General features: G+C 44.6%; 2 protein-coding genes across 6 annotated transcripts in view; one reads left to right on the top strand and one right to left on the bottom strand.

Moving 5' to 3' along the window:
- Positions 1–12,349, bottom strand: part of LOC119168092 (tRNA pseudouridine synthase-like 1) — a 219,908-nt gene extending 207,559 nt beyond the window's left edge. For both annotated transcript variants that reach the window (XR_005109425.2, XM_037419513.2), the window contains exon 1: positions 12,192–12,349. Coding sequence is in view for 1 of the 2 variants with exons in the window: in XM_037419513.2 (XP_037275410.1) it covers positions 12,192–12,307 (116 nt within the window). In the remaining variant the exon portion in view is untranslated. The remainder of the gene's footprint in view (positions 1–12,191) is intronic.
- Positions 12,350–12,550: 201 nt separating this feature from the next.
- LOC119168106 (protein RER1) overlaps positions 12,551–13,238 on the top strand; it is a 107,947-nt gene continuing 107,259 nt past the window's right edge. For 2 of the 4 annotated variants that reach the window (XM_037419526.2, XM_037419521.2), the window contains exon 1: positions 12,551–12,812. In XM_037419526.2, coding sequence (XP_037275423.1) covers positions 12,744–12,812 — 69 coding nt within the window. In that variant the 5' untranslated portion in view covers positions 12,551–12,743. The remainder of the gene's footprint in view (positions 12,813–13,238) is intronic. The other 2 variants (XM_037419539.2, XM_037419533.2) reach the window with 1 other exon arrangement.

Raw genomic sequence — 13,238 nt, 5'->3', positions numbered from 1 at the left:
GGCCTACTGTTCACAGTAGTCACTACCACCTGGCCATCAGTTAATCTACACATGTAACAGCCACATCAGAGGGCATGGCATAGCTCAAGCGGCTAGGATGGCTAAACCACTGTTCCTGCCTTTGCAGGTTGATGTTCAACCTTATGCAGCTTGTTACAAAAGTGACAATAGATACTTGATTGCTGTGCCGTGCCCTCGGCGATGTTGGTGTACTGCACTGGACTGTTGGTTGGCATTACTACTTTCGTTGCCTTCAGAGGGTGTTGAAGAACATCTGGGTCCCAAGACTGTTGAATTGTTGTAACAAACTAGATAACCAGAAATAATGTGATGGGAAGACAATTACCATTAGAGAAGCTGCCAAACTTAATAAAAAAAAATGAACAGCCATCTTATTGTAATGCAGAGTAGCATTCAGGGCAGCAAGGCAGGTGCTGTCTTCAATGCAATCATCGAACCTTCAACCTCTGTACCGAGGTCGTGCTACGAATCACCTCAAAATATCGAGTGAAAACTATGTATATCTTTTAAAAACATGAACAGTAATTTAAGCTTAAAAAGGGAATCCCTACCAATGAACATGACAGGATGTAATAGCAGTTACTGTCGGTGGGATAACAGAAAGTGCTTTTTTCTTAGATAGTCGTACACATTGCACTGAACAAGTATATGGAGAACCGTAGGCGGTTCCCCACATCTCCCACCGATGGGTTGCTCGCTGCCAGACAACAAACATGCATGTGTGCTGTGTATGTGTCCTATTTGTAATCTTGTGAGTGTTACTTGTGTGTAGCGTGATCTGGACATTGTTGACCAATTACCAAGTCTCAGTTTAATTACATGTAATTTGTTTTGCGACTCCCTATCCTATGATTGCTGCCAACACGCCCTAAGCTCATATGGAAGGAAAGACTTCAGGTCGAGAGCAGAGACCGCTATGGGTGTATTGGCGACAGTGTTGCCTTGGGCGGATGCAGCAAGTTGATCCGCCGAAACATTTACCCCAATATCACGGTGCCCTGGCACCCAGCACACTACTATATGTGTTTCTTGAGTGTGGATATTGTGCATAAAAGAGTGTATAGTGAGACAAGGACAGGATTTTTATGTTTATGTAGAAATCTTAAAGCTCTTATGATGCTCAAAGAATTCGTGTAGTATATAACTACAGATTGCAGTTTACGATTCCTTAATCTCTTTAAAGGCCATCAGTAGCGCATAAGCTTCTACGGTAAATATGCTTGAATTGTGATGCAAAATAGAAGAATCACAAAAGCATGCTCTAACGGCAGCATAAGACACACCAGTGCAAGACTTTGGAGCGTCCGTAAAAAATTCAGGACAGGAATATTTCAGCTGCAATTCAAGAAAATGTGAACGTATATATGCAGTAGGGGCATATTTCGTTGCTTCAACAAAGAATAAATCACAGTCAATGAGCTGCCACTGCCACGGCAGTGGATATGCAGCAGGAGTCATTTGACAGCTTTCAAGAAGCGGCACACCGGTTTCTTCAGCTAGACCCCTCATGCGAAGTGAGAAGGGTCGTCTCACTGAAAGCCGGTTATCAAAAAAGACAAAACTGAATTAACTGTGGAGTGTGTCGGGCATTCCTTATCTGTATTTACTTTTAAGTAATACAAGAAGGACAAGTAATACAAGAAGTTCTCTGAAAGCGGAGCGACCACTCGTTCGACTCTACATATAGGCTTTCTACAGGGCTTGTGCGAAATGCATCTGTAGAGAGGCGAACGCCCAGATGATAAACAGGATCAAGAATCTTCAATGCGCTCGGTGTGGAAGACTGGTAGACTATGGCTCTATAGCCTATTCCTGTGCGTAGAAGACTTTTGCACAGGTTTAGGAGCCATTTTTTGTCACTGCCCCATGATGTACTATTGGCATCAAATGAAACGCAAACAGCAGAGCGCGTGGCACATAGTGCATGCTGTCGACCAGTCATTGGCACAGACAGGCCCGCACATCCGGTGTGGCAACACTGTGCTATCCCCCTATAGTGCAATATTTCTGCGTCTGTTCTAGGTATGGTATTTGAAAAAAACAAAATAAAAAAAACACAGGTCAAACGACTGCAGCCGAAGGCGAGTATTGCAGCACAGTTTGTCATAACGGAGTCCATCATCAGAAAATTTCTCGCTGTTTTTATTTATAGTAGACAAAAGTCAGTTTATAATGCTGGCAATTTCACGCTGTTTCACTTCGTGCCGGTAAAGCGAAACAATCTGCGGTTTCTCTTCCAAAGAAACGCTTGGCATTTCCCGCTAAAGTGACACCGTTTTTGGGTCGGTCTCTGAGAGAAGAGTGCAGGTAAAGCAACGCTGTCGAACGAGACACGATGATCGTTTGAGACTCAACCGCAAATTGATTATATTTCTCTTTTTGTTTTATCATGCCAAGTCACCGATCGCATTGCCATGCTGAAGTAAAAGCAAGGAATAGCGAGTGATACGATCAAAAACGCTTGGCACGCCCACGATGGGCACCATTACCACCATACGTAAACTAGAGCAGAAACAGAGATAACGCACTGCATGGGGGATCGCGCAGTGCTGCCAAAATGGATGTGCATGCCTGTCAATGGTGATTACTGGACGGCCAACACTATACTGTTTGTAATGCTTGAAACACGCGATCCGCTGTTCAAGTTTCATTTGACGCCGATACTACTTGACAGGACCTTTAAGACATTTATTGCTTTCATACACTTGTTTTTGATATATTTCATGTGTGGCACAAATGATAGCTTCATGTCAAAAATGAAGCCTAAAATTTCTGTTCTGTTTCTACAAATAGGCGTTGACCTTGTAGGTGTATATCAGGACTGGGATGTAGGCCTCTCTTTCTCATGAAAAGGACACATGTGCTTTTTTGAGCATTCAAGCGGAAATCGTTTTCATCCGCCCGTTTTGCCACCCTGTTCCAACCAAGCTGACCCTGTCTCTCACACGTTGCCAAGTTGCAGGATCTAAATCCTACCTGCACGTCATCCACATACGTGGAATAAAACATGTTCCTTAGGTGTGCGGACGCAGCGAATTCATTTTAACAATAAAAAGCATGCAGCTAAGGACACCACTTTGTGGTACTCCTGTTTCCTAAACAAATGTCCGTGAAAGCATGTTTCCCACTCGGACTCAAAAAATGCGATTCAACAGGTAACTCTCTATTATAGCCAACATTCTACCTCGTAAACCTAAGTGGGATAGATCCCTCAGTATTCCGAACCGCCAAGTTGTCGTATGCTTTTTCCATGTCAAAGAACGCTGAGAGAAAAAATTGCTTGCACACGAAGGCTTCACGGATTCACGCCTCAATACGTACGAGGTGATCAGTGGTGGATCGACCTTCTCGAATGCCACACTGATATGGGTCAAGGAGTTTGCCTGACTCTAGGAGATGTATTAGCCGACGGTTAACCATTTTTTCAAAAAGCTTACACAAGAAAATTGTCAGCGCGAACGACCTGTAACTTGTGATGAAGAACGAATCTTTGTCCTGTTTCAATATAGGAATCACAATGGCCTCTTTCTAGGAGGCGGGGATATCGCCGGAAAAAAAACAGATGGCATTACACAAGGAGAGTAAGGTAAGCGTTTCATCAACATTGCATATGCAATGCAATTCGAACCTGGAGAAGAATCATTGCAGCTGTTCACAACTGCCTGCAGCTCTGCTAAGCGGAATGGTTCATTATATGCCTTCCTATTTGAAGATGTTCAAACTTTTGTTGTTTACATGTTGTTTTGTGCCTTTAGAATCGGTTTGAATAGTATGTCGAGCTGGATATGGATTCGAAATGTGCTCCCAGAGAGTCAACTTGGTCTTCTAGGCTTTCCACCTGGGTGAACTGACAACCATGTTTTAATGTTTACACATCGCCAAACCATGTCTGCTGTAGGGCAGTCAAATACACGTTCTTTCGTTTCAGTGAGCACAGGCGCCAATTTGTCGATGATACATAGTAGAACAAATAAACAGTAATGAATAACAGAACCGCATGACGGAAACTGCCAGAACACAAGCGTGTTGGAGTGCTATCAGAATTTGCCAGTGCCCATAAAGAGGCTAATATGAAAATACTGAATGAATGGTTTTATTGTCAATAGACACATAAGCCAAAAGCTGGGTGCACTAGATGGAGGCAGAACAAAACTACAATAACAAATAACATGAAAAGTAAACAGAGACGATTATAGCAGGTCGTTTATGGCATCTTTTTTTTCCTACCGCAGCTCTTTCCAGAACGAAACTCCTGACAATCTCCCAGCTAGAGGCTCTCAATGTGTGTGTCGGCTGCCAGTATATATATTTTTCAAATATAAAATCTCATCAGCCCACCAGCTGCTTTCCGGCACCTTTTTGCCTTCGTATGTTTTGCAGATGTAAGTTTGAGTGTGCCGTTCCGCAAATGACCACAGACAGCCAAACTTCTTCACTGGAAGGGGTGCTCGAGCTGTTTTACGAAAACGAACATCAGTTCCACATGGCCTTGCGGGAGATGCACGACACCACAACGCGAAAGCGTTCGGAAATAACCAGAACTAATGACAAAGGTGCCAATTAAGGGCTTAATGGCAGACATTAGAAGAAAATTAGAGATAAGCCAGAAAGTAGAAAAAAAAACTAGAGATAAGAGAAAACGGGAAGGTGGTATCAGAACTCCTGGATGCAACAATGTTTGCAGCCAGCGGCTGTGGGGTAGTGAACATAAACATATGTTTGTCGGCTGCGGAACGGGGCACCTTTTGTGTGTATGAGTGAGCGTCGCAATCTAACATGAACTAACTAGGGAATTCTCCCTGAAAAATATTGCCTACCTAGATGTGAAGCAATTTTCAACTGGTTTATCATGCAAAGGTGTTAAGAACTAAAAAAAAAAATACAAAAATACCAGGATCAGGCTTAAATTGAAAATAAATAAAATATTTTCACGTAATTTGTTCCGATTATGTGTTCATTGTTGAATAAGTTGCATTATCAATAAGAACGTCATGATGGAAATAGGCAAAAACATTCAAAAGTACAGGAACGCAAGCGGTTTTGTTCACTTTTTGCAGTATTTCATCGCTCTTTTCGTCTCACAGTTTTCATATCATTCAGCTTTATAACTGCTCGCTCAATTTCCAGCATTCAAATTACAATCACTGAAATTTCAAAGAAGCTCGAGTCCAATGTTATGAGACTGCACACATGCTATATATCGTGGTTGTTGCATGTAATACTGTATTTTATGAATACTACAGACATGTTTGGAGGAAGTAACAAGTCTATCTTATTTTGTGTTAAATGAACAGTGGCAACAGCAATAGCTGAGGTTGCTTATTCTAAACAAAATGGTTAAATCTGAAGCAACGGTTTCTGAAGCGACATGCAAACATTTACTATAATGAATTTCGATGCATTAGGAAAGGTGTAGCTCTTCCAGATCAGTTGTTGTGATCTTGTAGGATCCGAGTAAAATGAGCTCACAATTCTTTCTTCTATGAAAAGTGATCGGTGTGCAAGGCTCCATGCATCTCGGGCCAGACAATGCAAAAAATTTGGAAGGGCTGCAGCTATGTGAAAGCAAGATCGGAAATTACCTGGTGGGCACACGCTAGACGGATAATAAAGGACGTCGCGGGGTGCACACAGATTCACTCAATTGCAACTACAGCAAGCGCTCGCGAAAACTGCCCCCCCCCCCCCCCTCCGGTGGCGCCACAGCGGTGGTTCAACTATGCTGATAAAGACATTGGGTCCGAAGTCCAAACAGACTTTGAGAGAGGCAGTGAGCAGAACAATAATCGATGGTGAAGTCCCTGATGGATGGAAACTTAGCAGGATGAGCATGATCTATAAAGAAAAGAGGGACAAAGCTGAAATAAACAACTACCATCCTATAACAGTGACATCAGTGGTCTACAGGCTCGCGATGCAGATCATAAAGGAAAGACTGCAGGCATGGATAGAGGATGAGGGGGTGCTGGGGGAACTGCAGAATGGGTTTCGGAAACACAGGAGGTTGGAAGACAATCTGTTCTCACTGTCGCAGTGCATTGAAATAGCAGAAAAGGAACACGGGCCCCTGTGGCTAGCATTTTCGGATATCAAGGGAGCGTGCGATAGCGTTGTTCAAGAGGAACTGTGGGGAATACTGGACACACTAGGCGTGGAAGATGTCGTCACTAATCTTTTAGAGGATATCTATAAAGATAACAGGGTACTTATAAAGTGGAAAAAACAGGTATCCAAGCCTGCAGAGGTAAAACGGGGGCTTAGGCAGGGGTGTCCCCTGTCACCCTTATTATTCATGATGTACCTACAAGGACTAGAGGCCAAATTAGAGGAAAGTGGACTGGGCTTCAACCTCTCTTTCATCAAACAAGGAAAACTCATTGAACAGGCACTACCAGCATTGATGTGCGCAGATGATATAGTGCTAATGACCGACAAGAAAGATTTTCAGAGATTGGTGGATATCTGCGGTAATGAGGGAGATAGGTAAGATTTCAGATTCAGTAAGGAAAAATCAGCAGTCATGATTTTTAATGACAATTGAAGATAGTGAGCTTAGAATACAAGAGGTCACGCTAGAGATAACAGATAAATACAAATATCTGGGCATATGGATAAGCAATGGGGCAGAGTACTTAAGGGAACACGAATTATACGTGTCGACTAAAGGTAACAGGAATGCAGCAGTGATGAAAAATATGTCACTGTGGAATTACAACAGGTAAGATGTTGTGAGAGGAATATGGAAAGGGGTCATGGTTCCTGGGCTGACGTTCAGCAATGCGGTCTTGTGCATGAGATCAGAAGTGTAAGCAAGATTAGAAATTAAGCACCGTGGAATAGCTAGGCTTGCTTTAGGAGCTCATGGGAATACACCAAATCAGGGAGTCCAAGATGATATGGGATGGACATCATTTGAGGGCAGGGAAGCTAGCAGCAAGATAAAATTTGAGAAGCGATTGAGAGAAATGGGGGAGGAGCGTTGGGCTAGGAAGGTTTTCAGGTACTTGTACATGAAGAATGCCGATATCAAATGGAGGAACCGAACCAAGAAATTGACTGTTAAATACTTAGAAAACAGCAGGTTAAAAAAGAACTATCGGTTAAGAAGAAGGTAAAAGAAGCTGAGACCGATATGTGGAGAATTGGCATGATTAAGAAGTCCGCACCAGAGATCTATCAAACTTTTAAGCAGGAAATTGTCAAGGAAAGGATCTATGATAATACTCGGGGTAGTTCTCTACTGTTTGAGGCCAGGACGGGAGTACTGCGAACCAAGACATATCGGGCCAAATACGAAGGGGTAGACACGGTATGCAGAGCGTGTGGAGAGGAAGAAGAAACTGCGGAACACTTGATAATGTTCTGTAAAGGGCTTCACCCTATAGTTCAGGATGACGGCGCCGAGTTTTTCAAAGCACTGGGGTTTAGGGACAGCGAGGGAAAAATAGACTTTAAGCGGGTAGAATTAACTAGAAGGAGGTTATCTGATTGGTGGCTAAAGTCAAGGCACGAGTGAAAATTAAACCCTTCACTGCAAAGTACGAATCAACCTCACTATTTAAGGCAAAAAAAAATTAATATAGTTTTTGGTTCATTAGGTATTACGGCTTGGTGGCGCTAGCCACCGCCCGATCTAAAGGGTACAGCCATATCTATCCATCCATCCATGTACATGAAGAATGTCGATATGAAATGGAGGAAGCAAACTGACTGGTAAATACTTAGCAGGTGGCCAAACCAAAAAGAACTATCGGTTAAGAAGAAAGTGAAGGAAACGGAGACTGACATGTGGAGAAACGGCATTATTAAGAAGTCCGCACTAGAGATCCATTGGACTTTTTAGCAGGAAATTGCCAAGGAAAGGATCTATGATAATACTCGGGGTAGTTCTCTACTGTTTGAGGCCAGGACGGGAGTATTGCAAACCAAGACATATCGAGCCAAATACGAAGGGGTAGACATGATATGCAGTGCGTGTGGAGAGGAAGAAGAAACTGCCGAACACTTGATAATGTTCTGTAAAGGGCTTCACCCTATAGTTCAGGATGATGGCGCAGAGTTTTTCAAAGCACTGGGGTTTAGGGAAAGGGAGGGCAATTAGACTTTAAGCGGGTAGACTTAACTAGAAGAAGGTTATCTGATTGGTGGCTAAAGTTAAGGCACAAGTGAAAATTAAACCCTTTACTGCAAAGTACGAATCCTCAACCTCACTATTAAAAGGAAAAAAAAAAGATAAATCTAATGGTTAGTTCACTAAGTATTTCGGCTAGGTGGCGTTAGTCGCCGCCCGATCTAAAGGGTACAGCCACATCCATCCATCCTTCAGCGACCACGGGAATGATGGGTAGTACACACATTTGCCTAGTCTTCGTACTTGCGGGCGGCGAATCATACTTGTGGCTTCGTTTATTGCTAGTTACGGTTTTGTTTTGAAAGAAAAAACGAACACTGTAGAACTTAGTGACGTGATTGAAAATGGTAAGCCTAAAAAAATAAGGTTGTGAAATGCAATCGCTGAACATTTACCGATTTTTGTTTCGTGAGAAAACAGTTTCAAGCCACACGAACACACACGGAGCCAAAAGCAGGCCAGAAGTACGAAGTTTAGACAAATTTGTGTACTACCCTGCAGTGTACTAGAAGAGGGCAGTGGGCTTACTCCACAGCTACTCTGACGCTTTTGGCGTCACATAACAGAGATGGCGCCACAGGCATCTTCAATGAAAGCTTCACCTGCAGAAGCTGCTCACCGATGGTCGCTTGTAAAAGTTGGAACGTGCATTTATTAGATATTTGTAATAAACTTGCATGATTTGACTGCCCTCTGATTATATTATGTGCTTCTGGTGCTCTCGCTTCACAGTGTTTTCCTTATCTTTTGGGATACAGCTTCCCCAAAATTAGTCCGACGGCAGCCGGTGCATTCTCCTTTTTAGTGCGACGCAGCTAACGCTTTTTGTGTGTGTGTGGGTTTCGGAGGGTGTGTGCTTGAGTTAGTAGAATATTCCTGATAAGCACTATATTTGTTCAGGCCACATCGTGTTTCCTCGAATATAACACCTAGTCGAAAAGGATGATGTATCCCACAAATTATATGGTTTGATACAGTGACCAAACGTATGGTTCGTGCTGTGTAGACCGAACCTAAAAAGAATTCGCAACAAGATTATGCCCGCCCTTTTACGACATAATTAGAAAACAGTGCATGTTCACTTCCTAGAAAAGCTTTAACATGCAGGTGTGCCGGCTGGGTTTGCGCCTTTATTATAAAGTGAAATTGTAGTGCTTAAATAATTTTTGTTCTGCTTCAGTTGTAGACCATGGCACAACAGTTTTCTGGGGGTTATTAATAATCATAATTATGCAGACACACGTATGTTAGACATATGTAGAGCGACATAGTGAAAAACTAAATAACGATACACACGAAGCTACTGCTCCTGACATGAAGCTCTTATTTGCAAGAACTGAAGTACACCATCTAGCCATTGATTTACACACCTTATTCACTTCATGTGTGACGGCTCATCTTCAGCTGCTTGGCCCTCTGCCGCTTCCCTGCCTAATTGTCAGTGTTCAGTCCTTTCAAACTGAATGAAGACGTGTGACAACGTAAAAGTAATTACTTTTGCTTTGAGGATAGCTGCATGCACACTGCAACCAACTTCAATCGAGAGTCTGCGCTGAACAATTGCCAGTATGTCCATAATGCTGTCAGAGTGCAGCTTACTCTGGCAAAAACATTCTGTGAAAATATCCTCGAGCTTTTTCATGAAGCTGTACAGCTGACTTGAGGGATGAAGGAGGCCTCCTCGGTCACAAAAGTTGGTCAGCCGAACAAGTTGAAAACAGCCTCGGCGTGGATAATGGGTGAGGTATGCGCACTTTTTTTTCATCAATAACATGCACAGACGCGGTTGCAAGTGGAGTTCGCAAACAGCGATGGTGTCTTCCAGAAGCTTGTCCGCTCTGTGCTGGTTCTTCTCGCATTCTTTCGGCCTGTTTTCATCTTCAGGACGCCAAACAATGACAGGTCCTGCTTACTCTTCACGAACACGTTTCCTGTTAGACACCCAAGCGCCTAACAGAGGTTTTGCCGTTGTCGCGGCATGGCTACAGTATGCACTGTAAAGTATACTGTCATCTTGCGTGGTGCGTAACACTGAAAGCTTATGGCGAAAACTCGGCGCAACAATGTCCACAGCTACACAACGTGGCTCAAACTCTGTTGCTCTGCAGGACTTAACAGGCTCACAACCGCCTCAGCTGCAACGTCCCTCCCAAAATTCTTCCATTGATGGCGATGAAAGCGCCGCCACTCGTGCGACCAGAAAACCACAAACGTGCAACATTTCTGGAGCCACCCCACTGCATACCCTCTGCCGGAGAGTGCCCACTGCCCCCTTCTAGTACACTGTAACTACCCATCATTCCCATGCTTGCTGAAGCGCCGTGCATTGCAGCTCCCATAGACACTAGCGCCAGAGTTCTCTCTAATGTACATTGGGAAACTCTATGGGTTTTGAAGCACGCGGCGGGCCGTACCCGTGCGCTCTTTTATCCAGTGGCCGTGGCCAGATTACACTGTAGCCAGATACATCCATCCATCCATCCTTGACGGCACGGTCAGAGTGAGACTAGGATGGCTAGAATTTGGAGGTGTGTAAACCGGCCTCTCCAAGGAGGCTCCCGCTCGCGAGCTTGCAGCGGTGGCGCTGTAGTCGGAGGCACTGCTAGTTTTCTCCGTTGCAATGTACTCGCGATGGTCGTTTTGAGTTTTTCGCCAGTACAAGAGTTTTTTCGAAGTAATTATAAAACTGCGATTTCACCTAATATGAATACACGCATCTTTCGCTGAACGAACATTCTATTAGAGCGAAGTTTTCGACGGAGCGTCATTCCGACAGCACCGCTCTTTATATGCTTGGTGAAACCAAAACAGTTTTATTTTCTATAACATCGAACTGCGCCTTCTAATCTAAATTCAAGTGAGAAGACATACATTTCAGGTAAATAAATGTATTTATCGAAAAGCAATGGCCGAGGTGTTAAGAGCGCCACAAAGTGTTCAATATCTTCACTTGCCGATGCCTTGCACACATGCACACGTCTTTTCTGACCTTAAGTTCAATAGATTTACCATGCATCGAAATGTTTTTCGCTGATGGCGGTATTTTCCTGGAGCGCTTTGTCCGTCCTTGCGATGGTGCGCTCTCTTTTTGCTAACCTGTCTTTGCATGCCAGAGCGCACAAAAAAAGGGAAAATTTTCAGCGCACGATCTGTATCCCGCGTTGCACCCACGAAAAAAAAAAAGTCCGCAGCGTTTTTTTTTCTTCTTTTTTGTGGGAGCCATTTAGTCTTTTAAGGGAAAACACAACAAAGTTGTCGCACCACGTGGAACACAAGCGATGCTGAGAAGCACTTGCCGCGAGTGACCAGCAGCCTCCCCCGGCATACACTGCACCTGCAGCCGTCTCCGCCGCGCTAGTAGCCGCGCTAGCAGCAGCGGCTACTAGTGCCTCCGATGACCACGCTAAATCACGACCTAGCGAAGATCTCGCGCACCGCGGCGCCGCTCGGCAAGGGAAACACGGCTCGCTTTTCACACTTCCCCATTCTAGCCACCCTAGTGAGACGGCGTAGATAGAGATACTTACGCGGTCTCGGAGTCAATCTCACGTTGCTGAAACGTTTTTAACAACTTTTAGGCAAGCACTGGGATTGGTTTTTCGTTATTTCTGTTAAATACACTATTTTTGAGACCTTGACCTTTCATTTGAACCCAGTTTTGAGCATTGCTTGTGATTGCATGTAATAAAAGCACTTTACTGCGAGCGTGATTCAATGGATGTACGACAAGCCGGGTCACTAAAGTGCTCCGCACTTAAGATTGGTACACGTTCGGGCCCAGACGCAAACGAACATACGTCCCAAAACCAAGATACGATTACGAGAGACGCCCTAGTAAAGGGCTCTGGAAACGTCGACAGTCAGGTGTTTTTAACGTGCACTGACATTGCACAGCACACGGGCCTCAACATTTCAACCCCATCAAAATGCAACTGCCGCGGTCGGGGTCGAACCCGCTACCTTCGGGTCAGCAGCCAAGCACTGTAACCACTAGCTGCGCCACCACGACGCAAAAACAATCATGTTGAGATCCACTTGCCTGTATCTGGTGCCGAGGTAAGCGAACCTTAGGAGGTACCTCGGCGAAGTCATTCCGACGCACTCTCTAACCGAAGACACCGAAGGACTCGACGAACAGAAACTGAAGCAAAACATGCGCAATTTTTTCTTGCTGGATTGACTTCGTTCCAAACTTGCTTCAATGCATTGTGTTGTTGCCAGATTTTATTATTCGAAGTCTAATTGTAGCCTCACAAAAAGTAATAGTTAGTAGAAATAAGGCAATGTGACCAAATCAAATTTATTACTTTCCAAAATAAAAAGTAACATTGTGCAAATAGGCTTTTTTTGGAATGCAACAGTGAAGAGGCTGTAGTTGTTGATGTCGATTTGGGCTCAGTCGAGGCGTGGAGCAGCAGCAGTTAATGAACGGAAGGTTGTGCCGCTGCGGCTGAGTTCGCTACGTGGCGTATGGGTTGAATAACGGGGCGATCGACCGTGCTGTGGTATTTCGCAGGCTCTGCAGCGGGGTTACGACAACGCAGCACCAAACAGTATTGAATCGCTGCTGCCTGTGCGGTCCCCCCAGACGATGATGATGGAAGGGGGCGACGCCGGACAGCCGTCCTCTGTGGCCATGTTCTTCAGGCGCGCCGGTCAGGTGGGTTGCCGTCGAGGCACGGCCATGTGTTGTACTGGAAAAGAAACGTAGCGCCTTGCTAGGGGAGCCTGAAATGCTACATTCGTCGTACTGCACGTGATGGGCAGTCGATTACCGGTGCGAAGCCGTGACATCCGAAAAACGAGCGGTGGGTCCATCCATCCACGGGACGGCAGTACGATAAGAAACCTACGTGATCAATGGTTATTAGAACTGGTGACTCTGTGCTGAACAGTGGTTACTCCCCGAAAAAAAAAAAGCGTCTGATGACCTGAGAATTCGCGTGTGCGAGCTTCCGCACATTGAATCCTCTAGTGTCAATGAATGGGTCTGCAGTGTCGTGGTTAGATTAAGCGGCCTACCATCTTCTAGAAAAACTGATCGCGTGCAATCACACTCAATGTTTCACGCTTGCCAAGCGAGCTT

This window comes from Rhipicephalus microplus, chromosome 3, assembly GCF_043290135.1.
Source record: "Rhipicephalus microplus isolate Deutch F79 chromosome 3, USDA_Rmic, whole genome shotgun sequence".
NCBI classification, from domain to species: Eukaryota; Metazoa; Arthropoda; class Arachnida; order Ixodida; family Ixodidae; genus Rhipicephalus; species Rhipicephalus microplus.
Note: the sequence above shows the minus strand (reverse complement) of the source record. Positions and strands in the feature narration are given on the sequence as shown.